The 17,969-nt window shown below is 42.0% G+C and overlaps 2 protein-coding genes across 3 annotated transcripts; one reads left to right on the top strand and one right to left on the bottom strand.

The window, feature by feature from the left end:
- Nucleotides 1-247: 247 nt before the first annotated feature.
- On the bottom strand, nt 248-8,924 carry LOC136711101 (uncharacterized). Its single transcript, XM_066687102.1, has 5 exons — nt 8,681-8,924; nt 6,300-6,656; nt 5,770-5,988; nt 4,964-5,028; nt 248-1,614 (listed from the first exon to the last, which is right to left on the bottom strand). Exons 1-5 carry the CDS (start codon nt 8,721-8,723, stop codon nt 1,486-1,488), a joined length of 813 nt encoding a protein of 270 aa, XP_066543199.1. The 5' UTR covers nt 8,724-8,924; the 3' UTR covers nt 248-1,485.
- A 108-nt stretch (nt 8,925-9,032) lies between these two features.
- On the top strand, nt 9,033-14,367 carry LOC136711100 (uncharacterized). Of its 2 annotated transcripts, none has more exons than XM_066687101.1 (5): nt 9,033-9,129; nt 11,490-11,846; nt 12,228-12,449; nt 12,607-12,671; nt 13,180-14,367. In XM_066687101.1, exons 1-5 carry the CDS (start codon nt 9,087-9,089, stop codon nt 13,288-13,290), a joined length of 798 nt encoding a protein of 265 aa, XP_066543198.1. In that variant the 5' UTR covers nt 9,033-9,086; the 3' UTR covers nt 13,291-14,367. The 2 variants fall into 2 exon arrangements, with proteins under 2 accessions (XP_066543198.1, XP_066543197.1); XM_066687100.1 differs by lacking the exon at nt 9,033-9,129 and adding an exon at nt 9,159-9,442.
- Nucleotides 14,368-17,969: the final 3,602 nt, after the last annotated feature.

Raw genomic sequence — 17,969 nt, 5'->3', positions numbered from 1 at the left:
AGATGCAATAAGAGAGTGCTCAATGCATGCATTTCTTTAAATACATTACAATGTTTTGTAAAAAATGTTAAATACAACTCCTACATTCAAACTACTAGCATACCTGCATGTACACTGCAGATGTTTAACACCTATAAAAAACAGAAAAAACAATGTGTATGCTGCAACCTTTAGCTTATATAGAAAGATGATCTAACATCATACTTATAAGTTTAACATGCAAGTGACTCAATAAAAGACACACAGATACAGAACAGTTCATTTAAATGTTGTATGTTCTATCCTGTTAAAATTAGAAAACCAAGTGTCATATCCTGTAAGTTGTTTATCTTGAACTGCCATATAAACAACCTAATTATTATAAAGCAATCAAATGATACAAAACAAAATAAACATGCTCTACATTAACAGACACCCTCATTATGCATAACGGCACATTGTTTTACAAAGTGTATTGGAATGATTTAATGTATAAAGGTTTAGCAGGGGATCATGTTCATCTGGCCTGATTAAAGGGCTGGGGGCTCTGACTGTGTGGCACTGGAGCTCTCCAGTCAGGATTGGGCTCAGTGCATGAATTCAATGTTAATTCAGTTCATTGTCCACATCAGTTTGTTCAGTTCACGTCCCTCTCTAGACTAATTCATTCAGTTCAGATAGAATTGCAATTCTACAAATTCAACTCCAATTCAATCCCCTGTACAGGAATTCCTTCAATTCCTTCAATTCAATTCAAGTTGATTAGTTAAAATACACATTAACATTGATTTTCAATAGAGAGCAGATTCAAATGACAACAGGCAATTTAACAACAATAGGTGCAACACATGGAGCAGCTCAGGCTCCTCTGGCCCATGGAAACCAGATGGCACCTGTTGTTAATGTTATATCCATATGCAGGGGTGTAGGTTTAGTTTCAGAACAGGACACTGTCATTATTGGGGGGATGTGTTCCAGACGCCTATAGAGCCAGGCATACAATGTTGGGGGGCACAAGTTAAGGTTCTCTCAACATTGGGGGGGACGTGTCACCCTCTAAAACTACGCCTATGTCCATATGTGCTTAATTTTCAGCCAGACTAAACTGAAAATACTATTCCTTAAACATGTATGTAAATTATAATAATAGTTCTATATTATTGCTGTTGTTTAGCGGAATGGACATGGAAATTCCATGTCTCTCAATTCCAATTCATTATTAATTCAAGACTTGAACTGAAATTGATCTCTTACTCTGAGTAAACTCCAATTCTGTCTCAAGAGCTCCTGCTGTGCTGTACAGTTGTTTAATAATAATAATAATAATAATGATGTACAATAATAAGCTACCATTTTTAGGAGGAGCTGCTTTGAAAAAAGGTACTAATTATTAAAATGTATTATAAATATTAATAATCATCATCATCATCATCATCACTGCTCAGTCTCACCACACAGGTGTGCCACTGCACCATATACACACAGCATTCCCCAGGGCAAAGGCTTTCATGTCCTCCTACAGTGATTAATGTCAGAGTAAGTACAGAGGTCTTCCTTCTCCTCTGGTCGAGTCCTGGGGCGTTGGGGCTCTGTACGGATCTCCAGAGAGGCATAATTCACATCTCTGTCTTCCACCTGAGAGGTAAATAAATATAAATAAACAATGTTGGTTTCAATAAAAAATGACAAGTCCATACTTCACAGTTGTCAATCACATCCTTTTGCAGTTTAAAAATGTGAATTCTTATGAAATATAAGGGCCTATACACATCATCATCACAACACTACAGAAATACAAACACTAGTCTCACCCATTCCCACTGCTTTCATGCAGCAATTTGGTGTGGACTATTCTGTAAAACCACAAGACTATATCTGTTAATCTGACACATTTGACACTACCGTTCAAAAGTTTGGGGTCACATAGAAATGTTCTTGTTTTCCATGAAAACATACATGAAATGAGTTTGAATACGACATATAACAAAATTAATAGGAAATATAGTCTTTGACAAGGTTAGAAATAATGATTTTTAATCATCCTGGAGTCGCCTCTTCACTGTTGACGTTGAGACTGGTGTTTTGCGGGCATTATTTAATGAAGCTGCCAGTTGAAGACCTGTGAGGCATCTGTTTCTCAAATTAGACACTCTAATGTATTTGTCCTCTTGCTCAGTTGTGCACCGGGGCCTCCACTCCTCTTTCTATTCTGATTAGAGCAAGAATAGACTGATGAGTTTCAGCAGAAAGGTCTTTGTTTCTGGCCATTTTGAACCTGTAATCGAACCCACAATTGCTGATGCTCCAGATACTCAACTAGTGTAATGAAAGCCAGTTTTATTGCTTCTTTAATCAGCACAACAGTTTCAGCTGTGCTAACATAATTGCAAATGGGTTTTCTAATGTTAGGCTTTTAAAATGATAAACTTGGATTAGCAAACACAACGTGCCATTGGAACACAGGACTGATGATTGCTGATAATGGGGCTCTGTACACCTGTGTAGATATTCCATTACAAATCAGCCATTTCCAGCTACAATAGTCATTTACAACATTAACAATGTCTACACTGTATTTCTGATCAATTTGATGTTATTGTAAAGGACACAACAAGTACATTTCAAAGTGACCCCAAACTTTTGAATGGTAGTGTATATAATACAGAGATAGTTTATGTATATATGATAAATAAATACCCAGACAGATCAAGTGTTGATTTTAAAACAATATACAAGCATTTTCTCAGGTACAGTTTTAGGAGATATCAGTATCTTAAAGGACATGTTGTTTTGCTTTGGTGTAGACGGTGCAGTCCCCTGTTCAAATTCATACCATGCTATCTCTCAGGTGCAGCTCCAAGCACTCCACACACAGCGCCACCCAGCAGAGTGACAAACCATTTCTGCTGATGTGTGAGATTCACACACACAGACTTCAAAGAGAATGCGTAACTGTAACAAGCTCATGTAATGAGACATGTAATTAGCTCATGTACACAATGAAACCCACTACAATGACAGTGACAAGAATTAACTTCATTACAGAATTAACATCAAACATTCACACTTGTTTGCTGTATATTTGTCTTTGTTTTAAATATATACATATATATGTGTGTGCGTGTCTGTGTGTGTGTGTATACACTCACCTAAAGGATTATTAGGAACACCATACTAATACTGTGTTTGACCCCCTTTCGCCTTCAGAACTGCCTTAATTCTACGTGGCATTGATTCAACAAGGTGCTGAAAGCATTCTTTTGAAATGTTGGCCCATATTGATAGGATAGCATCTTGCAGTTGATGGAGATTTGTGGGATGCACATCCAGGGCACGAAGCTCCCGTTCCACCACATCCCAAAGATGCTCAATTGGGTTGAGATCTGGTGACTGTGGGGGCCAGTTTAGTACAGTGAACTCATTGTCATGTTCAAGAAACCAATTTGAAATGATTCGACCTTTGTGACATGGTGCATTATCCTGCTGGAAGTAGCCATCAGAGGATGGGTACATGGTGGTCATAAAGGGATGGACATGGTCAGAAACAATGCTCAGGTAGGCCGTGGCATTTAAACGATGCCCGATTGGCACTAAGGGGCCAAGAAAACATCCCCCACACCATTACACCACCACCACCAGCCTGCACAGTGGTAACAAGGCATGATGGATCCATGTTCTCATTCTGTTTACGCCAAATTCTGACTCTACCATCTGAATGTGTCAACAGAAATCGAGACTCATCAGACCAGGCAACATTTTTCCAGTCTTCAACTGTCCAATTTTGGTGAGCTTGTGCAAATTGTAGCCTCTTTTTCCTATTTGTAGTGGAGATGAGTGGTACCCGGTGGGGTCTTCTGCTGTTGTAGCCCATCCGCCTTAAGGTTGTACGTGTTGTGGCTTCACAAATGCTTTGCTGCATACCTCGGTTGTAACGAGTGGTTATTTCAGTCAAAGTTGCTCTTCTATCAGCTTGAATCAGTCGGCCCATTCTCCTCTGACCTCTAGCATCAACAAGGCATTTTCGCCCACAGGACTGCCGCATACTGGATGTTTTTCCCTTTTCACACCTGTCTTTGTAAACCCTAGAAATGGTTGTGCGTGAAAATCCCAGTAACTGAGCAGATTGTGAAATACTCAGACCGGCCCATCTGGCACCAACAACCATGCCACGCTCAAAACTGCTTAAATCACCTTTCTTTCCCATTCAGACATTCAGTTTGGAGTTCAGGCGATTGTCTTGACCAGGACCACACCCCTAAATGCATTGAAGCAACTGCCATGTGATTGGTTGGTTAGATAATTGCATTAATGAGAAATTGGACAGGTGTTCCTAATAATCGTTTAGGTGAGTGTATATATATATATATATATATATATATATATATATATATATATATACACACACACACACACACACACACACATACAGCTCTGGAAAAAAATAATTTTTCCCAGAGCTGTATATACTGCAGTTGTGTGTGTGTGAGAGAGACACTCGCCAGCCTCATCCTGTAGTGGATTGATAAAGGCTGATGGATGGAGATATATCAGCAGCTTGAATTTCACCCCCTCAAGAGCCTTTGGAATGACATGTTTATTTGAATGTCTACACAGAAATTCAAGTTGTTTTAACATTGAGTGGATAGAACATTTAAAATGGCAAACATTACACTCCTTTACTGTCATTACAGCTCAGTGATAATGACCCAATGAATACACATTCTTCACACTTGCTAGACATCAGAGCTAACAAACAACTGATGGATTCATTTCCCCTGTGTGCTCCTCTCTCTACAGTGTGTGTCGAGCGGCTCCCCTGTGTGCTCCTCTCTCTACAGTGTGTGTCGAGCGGCTCCCCTGTGTGCTCCTCTCTCTACAGTGTGTCGAGGGGCTCCCCTGTGTGCTCCTCTCTCTACAGTGTGTCGAGCGGCTCCCCTGTGTGCTCCTCTCTCTACAGTGTGTCCATCAGGACTGTACACAATACCTGCGCTGCTCCTTCACTCCTGCTCTGCCCTGGACTCCTCTGCGCCCCGACACACTGAACACCACCTGGACGCAGAGAAACACAGAGAGAGACAGAGTTAGGGGTCAGACAGCAAAATTCTCTACTTCTGTCTAATATGTAGATCACAAAACAACTATAATAATAATAATATTGTAGTTTCTTCAGCAGAATTAAATAAACAGTGTCTCCATTGCAACAAACCCCAAAATCACTGCTGCTGCCTCTAGAGGAGACTAAGTACGGGACTAACACAAAGCTGAAGTTGGCTTCTTATTTGCAGCTTCTTATTCACGCAGCTTCCATTTGTTCCAAGAGAAAACAGTGGCCCAATGCAAATTAACCCGTTACTTAAATTGCTAAATAAATGACTTGTATAAATAGGTTGGCATATGTGGCATTTTACCTGCTGTTTTGCCAATGAAAGCCACATTGGGCCGGGCTAAATACATTTGTACCTGGTAGAGAAATTGTCCCTGGTGAAGAATCCACAGAGACATCAGGGTCCCAAAGTGATTTAACTCATAAAAGCAATTGCTAAATATGCAACTTGTAATGGTAAATGTGCACAACAGAGTGAATAAGAAGCTGGGTGGGTGGCATATGTGGCATGTTTCCCTGCCGTTTTGCCACTGGGAAGAGGTTTGGACAGGCCTCAATACACCCTGGAAGAGAACTTATCTCTTGTCAGGAAAACACAGAGACATCAGTGGCCCAACTTGATATAACCCATTAATGTCATGGAAACACTATGACACTGTAGTAGCTCTGAGAGAGGACAGTCTCACCTCTCCTGCTCCAGAGGCAGCAGAGACAGCCGGAGAGCAGGAGGCAGCCTGCAGACACACAGCCCAGCAGCGCCCAGCTCAGCACACAGGGGGCACAGGGAGAGGGAGATGGAAAGAGAGAGGAGGAGGGAGAGGGAGATGGAGAGAGAGAGGAGGAGGAAGAATTGAAGAGAGAGGCTGTTGGTGAGGATGAATGTATAGTGGAAGAGTTCTGATCACCTGTAAACATCAGGGTCAAACAAGTACAAACGTCAGCAATTAATGTTTCAAGGTAGAGAAAAATAATCACAGTAAGTAGGCCTACTATGCATTTTTTAAACTGTTTTACTTATTAGCAATGCAAAGGATTTCAAGTTCGGTACAGATATAAATGAATGCACGCTAATTCATCATTTGAGATGGATAAATAACAATGGGCAGTTGAAGTACAAAACATGAACATTTAAGACATTTAAGATATTAACATATAGGATACACAATTTATACGTAGAATTCAGCGTTGATACACACTATTGATTCACATCCCTCACCTCCATATACAAGCCTGGTCGCATTTCCAAATACCAGCCGTGTACCATCTATTTCCATGCAGTAGTACAGCGCCAGGTCTGTGTCAGTGATGCTCTGGATCTTCAGGCTGATGGAGCTGCTGCTGTTGTTCCACAGCACAGAGAAGCGCTGATCGTCTGTCTCATCTGCAATAGCTTCATTGTGATTCCCAGCTCTTCTGCTGCCGGCGATCTTCTGAACCGGAGCCTCCTCGCCTCGCTGCACAAACCAGCGAGTTTTTTGACTGTGTTTGACACCGCAGTCCAGGGTGACGGTGTCCCCGGCTCTGACAGTCCGCCGCTCGGCCGCTTCACACAGACTCTCCCGCTGGACCAGAACTACAGCAGCGGGACACAGAGGAGCGGCTCAGGACAGACACCACTACAGCAGCGGGACACAGAGGAGCGGCTCAGGACAGACACCACTACAGCAGCGGGACACAGAGGAGCGGCTCAGGACAGACACCACTACAGCAGCGGGACACAGAGGAGCGGCTCAGGACAGACACCACTACAGCAGCGGGACACAGAGGAGCGGCTCAGGACAGACACCACTACAGCAGCGGGACACAGAGGAGCGGCTCAGGACAGACACCACTACAGCAGCGGGACACAGAGGAGCGGCTCAGGACAGACACCACTACAGCAGCGGGACACAGAGGAGCGGCTCAGGACAGACAGCACTACAGCAGCGGGACACAGAGGAGCGGCTCAGGACAGACACCACTACAGCAGCGGGACACAGAGGAGCGGCTCAGGACAGACACCACTACAGCAGCGGGACACAGAGGAGCGGCTCAGGACAGACACCACTACAGCAGCGGGACACAGAGGAGCGGCTCAGGACAGACACCACTACAGCAGCGGGACACAGAGGAGCGGCTCAGGACAGACACCACTACAGCAGCGGGACACGGAGGAGCGGCTCAGGACAGACACCACTACAGCAGCGGGACACAGAGGAGCGGCTCAGGACAGACACCACTACAGCAGCGGGACACAGAGGAGCGGCTCAGGACAGACACCACTACAGCAGCGGGACACAGAGGAGCGGCTCAGGACAGACACCACTACAGCAGCGGGACACAGAGGAGCGGCTCAGGACAGACACCACTACAGCAGCGGGACACAGAGGAGCGGCTCAGGACAGACACCACTACAGCAGCGGGACACAGAGGAGCGGCTCAGGACAGACACCACTACAGCAGCGGGACACAGAGGAGCGGCTCAGGACAGACACCACTACAGCAGCGGGACACAGAGTCGTCGCATTTTAAATAAAGTAATGTGAGTGACCCTTTCCTTTAAAACTGAAACTGAGTTTTTGTAACGTCTATATCCTTTTTCTCTATATAAGTAACATTCATATACGCTAGTCCACCAATCCCCCCCCATATTTATTTATTACAACATTATTATTATTATTATTATTATTATTATTATTATTATTATTATGTTTAAGTATATATGTATAATATTTAGTCTGAGTACCAGACGCATTTTACTGGAGCTTGTGTTAATTACATTATATTTATATTTATATTATATGTATAAAATGTATCATTAAACAAATACGCTACATTGAAAATATTTTCAACATAAATACTAAAGTTTATTCAAGAAAAAAATAAACGATATTGTTTTTCTGCATTTTGTGCTTCATACGGTTAATTTGTGGAGTTAATCGCATAGTATTTCGAGGGCTGATGAAAGCAGAATAGCTTTCCGTTGCCTCCATTGCTTAACAATGATCCTACAACGGAATTCTTTTAAAGGTTGCATTCAATAAAGCTCATTGACTGTCACAGTTACTTTAGGATAATGTGTGAGTTTATTTAATTTTAGACCCAATTTTGGCCCATATTCACCCAGGGTTTACACCAACATGTAGCTGCCGACTCTTTACCTAAACTGAAAACATGACAACAAATGTTAAATCTTAATCAACAGAAGTACAGTTAAGCAGGCTACTGTATACTGATCTTTTACCTCAGAATAATGTGTTCTTATACTTCAGGAGTGCTTCTTCTCAGCATACAATCTGATTTATAGATGTGCCTTAGTAATGTTTCCTTTATTTTTAGTTCTTATGTGTAGGTATGGCTATATTATTTTTAGGAGACGACGACAATTTCAACTTGATGTAAAACATTGATGACTACCTACCACTGGTTTATTCCAGCACGCTGATTGTCAGTTCTCACAGGGGCACGTTGTAGCCTTGTTCGTAGCTTTTTTTAAGGAGGGAGGGTATCTGACTAAATCGAAAATAGCATGCAATGCATTCCAACGTGTTAAAGATATCAATAATCAATTTAGACGGACTGGCAGAGTATGAAACCTGCGGCAGTCCCAGTACTCACAGAGGAAGAGGAGCAGAGCCGCCCTGCTGTCCAGCCCGTCCATCTCAGCAGACACTGACTGCACTGGAGAGACTGGGGCTCTCGGTCTGTCTTCCTGTGTGAGACTGTGCGCTCTTATCTACTGTCTGATTTGAATGTCACCAATGGGGAGCATCAGCATGACTGTGATTGTAATTTGTAGCAGCACACTTCATTTCTGAGGAAGGGCCAGTGAAGACAGAGATATTTGGACGGTTCGTGGTCTGATGAAGTGAAATGAAGTGTGCTGCTACAAATTACAATCACAGTCATGCTGATGCTCCCCATTGGTGACATTCAAATCAGACAGTAGATAAGAGCGCACAGTCTCACACAGGAAGACAGACCGAGAGCCCCAGTCTCTCCAGTGCAGTCAGTGTCTGCTGAGATGGACGGGCTGGACAGCAGGGCGGCTCTGCTCCTCTTCCTCTGTGAGTACTGCGACTGCCGCAGGTTTCATACTCTGTCAGCCCATTTTCATGGCAATATTAACTTTTCCTATATCTTCAGTGAAATCCCAATTAAAAACATGTTTTTTAATATTTTGTTGCAATGCTATGAATCGGTTATTTATAGCAAGGGGTTTAAAGCACAGGCTAAATGTTTCTATCATCGTTCTTGTCTTGTTCTTGGCAATACACAGGCTGTCTCACGTTACACTTGTACATTGCGTTACCAGCCTCGTCATGCAGCTAAATGTTTTGGGGGACAGAGTCGGAAGACAAATTACGATTGTTACAAATGGTTGGTATTTAATGCTTTGTACTGTTTATACTATAGGGTAACCTGTGTTATTTTAAACGCAAGTGTACATTAATGTACTGCCTACAATAGTATTGCTCCGCTGTTTGTCTTGTATTCTAGCCACTGGTATTTCTGATATCAGTTACTGTTAAAATGTCTTCGCTTGGTTCCAAACAAAGTGTAAGGGTAGACATTTAACACTGGTTGTGTGAGACCGACCCATTCTTATATATTCATCTCCTCACAGTCGGTCTTTTGGCACTATTTAACTTCTCTGTTCTTATTATACAAAAACAAAAAAGTGTACATTGAGGTTTTTATTTATTTATTTGTTTATTTATTTATTTATATATACATGCAAATATAAAACACTAAGACGATCAGTGTTACATATCGCAAACATGTCAATCCAAATTGTATTATAGGCTATTTGAATGTTTGTGGTATGAATGATTATGAACAAATATGCAAATATGCTGGATATATTTTTACTATTCAGTCCAATACTGAATGTCTGAAAATAACTTAAATAATAATTAAATACCAAAATTAAAATGTTTGACAGCAATTTATGCTGTACAACACGCAGTTACACAAAAACATGGAATGTATTAACTATTTCCTTAAATCCAATATTTTTGTAAAAAGACGTTTATAGACACATGCTGTCACTGCCTTATAAAACAGTGCAAAGAAAAAACAACGACTATATTTTTATTTCCTTAAATATGGTTTTAAGAATATCGCATATTAACTAAAAACAACTACAATAAAAATATAAAATACAATTTCCCGAAAGCGCTGATTAAGGGTCTGGCGCTAAATTGCACATTATAGTTGAAGTGGTGAGGCATCATACGATAAATCATATTCACTGAAATGTTTCATGTTTGATATAAAACATGAAGAAGCAAATCATTTTGCCATGACGCCACTCTTACATAGAGCCTACTTCTGATAGAGGCTATTATTGTACGTGTATGCTACTGACATAAGATAATTATCTCATCGTTTTCCATCTAAAGTGTTTACATCAACACAGTGCAACATTATTTCAATTCAGACTTGTGTTAAATCAAATTATGTTGTGGATTTGCAATAAATGGCGGGGAGGTGTATCTTTCTTCATTGCCAGTTCCCTTCGTCCCTCGGGCTGCCAACAACTGCAAGAATTCTTATTTAGAAAAACGAATACGCCTAACTGTGTGAATTAAATTATTTACATTCATTTAAAATGATAAATGATACAGACATTAAATGCAAGCTTGTTACAAAACTCAATGTCAGTGTTTAAAGTCAGGGTCAGTCACATTACTCTATAAAGTTATAGATCCATTAATTTCCACAGAGAACAGTGGCGAACAAGACGGCCTCCGTGGACCGATCCCGCAAACTCCCCTCCAAAAACACACATCCTGGACCACGACTTCTCACCGAAATTCCTCCAAAAATCTCTGGTTATTTCCAACACAGGATATCTGTTAACTCAAAAACGTATTGTGAAAAGTTTTTAAAATTATTTTTAGTATCACTATTTACAAGAGCAGAAACTCGTTCCACGCCTGCAAACACACACAAAACACACGTTTACTCAAATTTTCTTGATAAACAAAATATTTGTATGCGCTCGCAACAATTTCACAGCCCGCGCTCATCTGCGCATCTTCTCGAACCCTTCACTGCGCCCAGCACTCCTTCCGAGGTTAATAGTGATTAGACATTATTGTTATTATTTATTTGAAATACCATAAATTAAAGTAAGTGGATTATTCTAACCCCTTACACGTAGTGGTGTCTGTCCTGAGCCGCTCCTCTGTGTCCCGCTGCTGTAGTGGTGTCTGTCCTGAGCCGCTCCTCTGTGTCCCGCTGCTGTAGTGGTGTCTGTCCTGAGCCGCTCCTCTGTGTCCCGCTGCTGTAGTGGTGTCTGTCCTGAGCCGCTCCTCTGTGTCCCGCTGCTGTAGTGGTGTCTGTCCTGAGCCGCTCCTCTGTGTCCCGCTGCTGTAGTGGTGTCTGTCCTGAGCCGCTCCTCTGTGTCCCGCTGCTGTAGTTCTGGTCCAGCGGGAGAGTCTGTGTGAAGCGGCCGAGCGGCGGACTGTCAGAGCCGGGGACACCGTCACCCTGGACTGCGGTGTCAAACACAGTCAAAAAACTCGCTGGTTTGTGCAGCGAGGCGAGGAGGCTCCGGTTCAGAAGATCGCCGGCAGCAGAAGAGCTGGGAATCACAATGAAGCTATTGCAGATGAGACAGACGATCAGCGCTTCTCTGTGCTGTGGAACAACAGCAGCAGCTCCATCAGCCTGAAGATCCAGAGCATCACTGACACAGACCTGGCGCTGTACTACTGCATGGAAATAGATGGTACACGGCTGGTATTTGGAAATGCGACCAGGCTTGTATATGGAGGTGAGGGATGTGAATCAATGGTGTGTATCAACGCTGAATTCTACGTATAAATTGTGTATCCTATATGTTAATATCTTAAATGTTCATGTTTTGTATTTCAACTGCCCATTGTTATTTTATTTATCCATCTCAAATGATGAATTAGCCTACATTAATGTATATCCTTACCAAACTTGAAATCCTTTGCATTGCTACTAAGCTCCTAATGAGACCAATTTGTATAGTACTTGCTCATTGTATCTCTTCCTTGAAACGGGCCTGATTGCTAATAAGTAAAACAGTTTAAAAAATGCATAGTAGGCCTACTTACTGTGATTATTTTTCTCTACCTTGAAACATTAATTGCTGATGTTTGTACTTGTTTGACCCTGATGTTTACAGGTGATCAGAACTCTTCCACTATACATTCATCCTCACCAACAGCCTCTCTCTTCAATTCTTCCTCCTCCTCCTCTCTCTCTCCATCTCCCTCTCCCTCCTCCTCTCTCTCTTCCTCTCCCTCTCCCCCTGCCCCCTGTGTGCTGAGCTGGGCGCTGCTGGGCTGTGTGTCTGCAGGCTGCCTCCTGCTCTCCGGCTGTCTCTGCTGCCTCTGGAGCAGGAGAGGTGAGACTGTCCTCTCTCAGAGCTACTACATGCATGTCTGATGTGAAAATATGTCTCTTGAGTAATAACTGGAAGGTGGTCAGGAACTCTGCTGTCCTGACTTCAGTGGGCATGACCCCTTAACTTTGTGTTTGTGTCTCTGTGTCTCTGTGTCCAGGTGGTATTCAGTGTGTTGGGGTGCAGAGGAGCCCAGGGCAGAGCAGGAGTGAAGGAGCAGCGCAGGTATTGTGTACAGTCCTGTAGAGAGAGGAGCACACAGGGGAGCTGCTCAACACACTGTGGAGAGAGGAGCACACAGTTAGTTTGTCTCTGTGATGAACACCACAGTCTCTTATGACTCACACTACAGTGCAACACAGTTTTGTTGTTTGTGCAGAACAGAGTGTGTAGGGTTAACAATAGCTTAGGTGTAATCCCAGTTCAGGGACAGTGCAGTGTGTGCAGGGCTGCACTGGGCAACACTCACAGCATAGGCAACATAGTCCTGCAGAGCAAAGCAAGGTCCTGATTAAGGATTTGCGAATGGGGGTTATACTGTATTTCTACAGCACTGTACCGTGAATGATGCTTACAGGATCTTCTCTTTCAAAGAAAAACAAGAAAATATCTCATTATATGAATAAATGAATTATACTGATTTTGGAAAAGCAGAGGAGTGACAGATGACTGTCAATGATGTACTGAACCATGTATAATTCACAATCACTAACACCTGTCTTTGTTCTCATAGGAGGCAGACAGAGAGATGAACTACACCACCCTGAAGAAAGACCTCTGTACCTCTGAACTTTATTATGTAATAAAATCATTGAACCCTTGTCCTGGTGAGGGCTGTGTATAGACTGTGCAGTGGCAACGAGACGCAGATCCTGTACAGGGTGATTATACTGTACTGTCCTATGTGTGACTGGGGAGCCACAGCACAGTACAGCAGGGTCTCCAGTTGTTTTCTTCCCAGCCCAGCTGTTAATAACACAACTGATCCAGTCAGTGTGATAATCAGTGTCTCCAGCCTCTGACTCAAGACAGCAGTGGAGTCTGAGGCACTGGGGCTCCCTGACCATTTATGTGTATGTCTATGTGTGTATAAACTGATTTATGGTGAATACATAAAATACAATCTCCAAAATAACTTTTCACCACAGTGTTCTCTGTTGGTGTGGATTTCAATGGCTGTGGAACATGTACCCACTATTTATTATGTTTTATATTGTCCCTTCCTACAGTGACAGTCTAGTTAATAATTCCATCACTAATTCACACACCCTGGCACCTCATTAAATGTGTGATATTGGTCTGATTGGCCACAGGAATAGGGATTAATATGACAGACTAGAGAAAGACAGTTCTAATACATACTGTATACATATCGATGTATTCCTGGAGCAGCGTGCATGTGCAGCAGCTCTGTATTTCAGTGAGCACACTGCTGTGGGCGTCTGTCCCACTTTCCTGACCATAGTCTAATGTGGTTTCAGAATGTGTTTGTGTTTGATCTATTGTGCGTCAGTATTCACTGGCAGGATGTACGTTGTGGTTCTGGGGGCGTGCAGCTATCTAAAGGTGTCAAACGTCCACAGTCCTTGTGGTCACGGAGGTCTCCAGAATCATCCACTATATTCAGCTTTGCTATATTAGACCTTTGTGGGTTTATTCAGTGTCCAGTGGTGCCAATGTTGTGGTAGTTCATCCATTGGGGAGAGTTGTGTCTGAATGAAACGATTTCTGAAAAGAATAATTAAAACAATAAAAAAGTATATATACATCACTTATTTCCTCAAATGTAATATTCAGAACATTATAACTTTTTCTCAAATGCTTGGAACATATGTTTTTTTTATAGTTAATCGGTTCTTCAATTAAAATCTGTTTAGAGAATAAAATACCACTGATGAGATAATGCATTGGTTTATGTGTGTGCATATAGCCTTAAAGTAATTAAATAAAAATAGTTTTAAAATGTGTGACCCGAACATTCTTAGCAATCCTTTCAGCTTTTTAAAGAGAAAACAAGCAAATATTTACGGAATCAATGATCTTTTTATTGACTGGAAAATGTTAATTATTATGTTGTCAATTGAAGCCCATTGTTTCAGTCCAGAGACGCTCCCCCGACTCCTCTCTCCGGCTCTGTGTGCAGCTGTTTGCTCTGCTGATGTCCATTCTGTCTCCGCAGCACCTGCAGCTTCACACCTTCCGAGGAGAGAGCAGAGCGCCTGTCTGTGAGCCTCAACCATGGCTCTGACACACACAGCCCTGCTGCTACAGGTGTGAGCTGCTCAGAGCCCAGGTGTGAGGCGCTCACTCTCCTCACTGCAGATACTGACACTGCAGCTGATCATGTGGGCAGATATGTCTGATTTTCACAAAGTGTTAATGCAGGTGCACCTAGAAATTCAGCCCTGAGAAACTGTTCAAAGTGATGAATATATGTGATGAAACAACAACAACAACAACTGAAAGGCAACAAAAAATTGGATGGATTATATAGCGGCATTAAGTACAGGAGCCTATTGTATAAGACAGAGGCGGTCTGGCCATCTGGCAATTCTGGCAAATGATTACTATTACTATTTTGTAGTTTGGTGGGCCGAAAAGTTGAAAAAATATATATGGTTTTCTCATAACGAGCATTTGGCTGATATGTGCAGGAGCCAGCCCTGCTAATAAGATCAATGGGCCAGCCCGGCTTTCTGATTGGATGAGGAGGCTGAGCTTTGGTTATGTAAATTCACATTCAAAGTCAAACGCGCCTGAGTTACTGTTACTTCAGTTACTGCTGAAGTGACTATGGTGTTTATATCATATATATATATATATATATATATATATATATATATATATATATATATATATATCGTTACTAAAAATAAACCTCACTTTTAATACAGTATTTATAGTATATTTAAATGTCAATAATGTTTACTGTGGTTTACATTTTTTAATACATACAAACGCGTATATTTACTAATATATTAGTCTAACAGTAGACTAATTAGTCAATGGGGGATTCGGTGGAGAATACATGACAGGCAGTAGACGTGATCTGTCAGCTCTGATATCCCAAAATTGGTAATATACTCCTACACAAATGCTGACTGCAAAATAATAAAACTAATAAAATAAAACCACCCCCCAGCACACAATAAAAAATGCCACCTACTGGCGGTTTTAGTTTCAATTTTAAAATTATAATTTCATTTTGTCAATCAAAATTGTATATTTAAAACATTACATTTCTTATTATTCTGACTGAATTGTTTTATTAAACGTGTTCTTCCCCCGATTCCCGAGTCTCGTACAGATGCTGGATATTTGGCAGCCCGGTTCTGATAGGCTGCAGGCCCACGTTGTATAGCCTCTGTAATGGGCCCCCATAAAGCCGGGTCAGCAGGAACAATGTACTGATGCTCGCCTTCATACCCCACCTGGGTGGAGCTCGAGTCTAGCCATTGGTTTACTGGCACTGTCTCCTCTGGTTGCACTGCTGCTTCTCTGCTCAGAGGCGTCATCATCACTGTTGCTACTGGATTGTTTAGCAGAGCTCATATTTGTGCCATCGTTAGTGCTGCTAGCGATTTTGATTTCAGTGCATCCCCCCGGCTGCTCGTACTCGGCCTCGGTGTTAGAACGAGTAAAGAAACCACATTTTTGAGGATTTGTTTGTAAATTTGCTAACTGTATTCTTTATTTATCTTTTTTTATTTTTCGTTTGGCACTGCCACTTATCCATTACCTATATTGGCGCCCTGCCCAAGATTCAAATTTTCGCGCAATCGCGTTGTAACGTGTCACTCGGCGCAGATGCGTGATTCAAGTCTTAAAGAAATAATGCTTACGTAAATTTACAGAATTTGAATTTTGTATTGGTGATTAAGTTGGTGTCAACCTAAAGTCTTGGTGCCCCTGGGCAGTTGCCCAATTGCCCATATGGTTAATCCGGGAGTTGTATCTCCAGTTGATTTGTAGTATTTGTTATAAATAAGCTTCTAAAAGTGCTGGTCAAGGAAGGACTATATCAACGGTCAAATTAAAAGCTGAGTAACTGTATATCCTCCCAGGTTTGTGACATTAGCCCCTGTGTGTAATTAGTGTAGTATTGGTTAGGGCTCTGGACTCATGACTGGACGAGTGTGGGTTCAAATCCTCGGTGGGACAGTGTTAAAACCATTAAAATAAACTGTCAAATACAGGGGATACATATTTAGGCTCTGAAACACCCCATGAACCATGAGCCACCGCCCGAACCCACTGACTCTTGTGTAGACGCTCTGGCTCTTTAGCCAATTCTGAATGCAGCTTGTGTCTGCAGTACCACCACTCTCCAGGCAGGGGTGCTAAAGAGCACTGCAATTGGCTTTAATAGTTCTGTTGGATTGTGATCCCCTAAGTAAAAAAGACAAAAGACAACTAAAGTGTTGCAAACGTCATTCCCTCCAATGCACACACCAACAGGATGTGTCTCTTTGGGTTACAGTTCTCAGTCATTCTGTGACTGCGCCGCTGTACCGACACGCAGACTGGGGAGATGGCAAACAGGGACCAGGGACAGGAGCCTATAGGGGGGGCGTTTCAGCAACAGCAACTCTACACTTTAAAACAATGAGACCATAGCGTTAAACTCGCAGCAACAAGGACTACCCTTCACAGACAGGGCGAGCGCTTCATCAAGCAGCTGCCGTAATGACAACGCAGGTTCCTTTTAGAATGGTACCACCTCTGGTGTACAAATTTCTCAACCAATCATTGGGTCTAAATCATTGATTAATGAAGCTGCTTCACACTAAATTAAATTAACAGTACGGTAGAGGCATGCTTCACCCCCAACCACAATATCTCTCACCCCCCAGTGCGGAAGCTGCTCATCCGCCCTAGAGCCCCAGTCTCTCCAGTGCAGTCAGTGTCTGCTGAGATGGACGGGCTGGACAGCAGGGCGGCTCTGCTCCTCTTCCTCTGTGAGTACTGCGACTGCCGGATAACATTTTACTGAACAGTGAACACAATCAATATTACTGTCGCTTCAGTCAGATACCTATCATCCTTAACAGCATCTTCACAGATTGTTTAACAATATTTATAATACAATTGATTTTTTCTTAATCGGTTTACATGTTTACAGTGTTACATAATAATTGTTAACAGTACAACATTTTAAAAAGAAAAAGAAGTAGACATGAACTTGATTCAACGTCAATATTCTGTTGTGATCAGCTGCTTATCGTGACTTTTGTGATAATCGTGCTGTAAATATCTTAAAACCAAATGCGGAATTATATGTCAACGGTGTCAGTAATTTCACTTAAAAACACCAAAAAAATTCAACCTTTTTAGTAAACCTTTCTAGATTGTGTTACATTCCTGCGGCTGCGTCTGATAGGCCTACACTTTAATACACTGAAGAATAGACACAAAATACATAAATAAATGTAGCTGTAATAAACTGTTGAGTTGTTTTATTTTTGTTTTGTTCTAGCCTTAAACAATCAATAAGATTAATTCTAAAACCTGCAATCTAGTTAG

Source organism: Amia ocellicauda, chromosome 15, assembly GCF_036373705.1.
Source record: "Amia ocellicauda isolate fAmiCal2 chromosome 15, fAmiCal2.hap1, whole genome shotgun sequence".
NCBI classification, from domain to species: Eukaryota; Metazoa; Chordata; class Actinopteri; order Amiiformes; family Amiidae; genus Amia; species Amia ocellicauda.
This window is presented reverse-complemented; position numbering and strand designations above follow the sequence as displayed.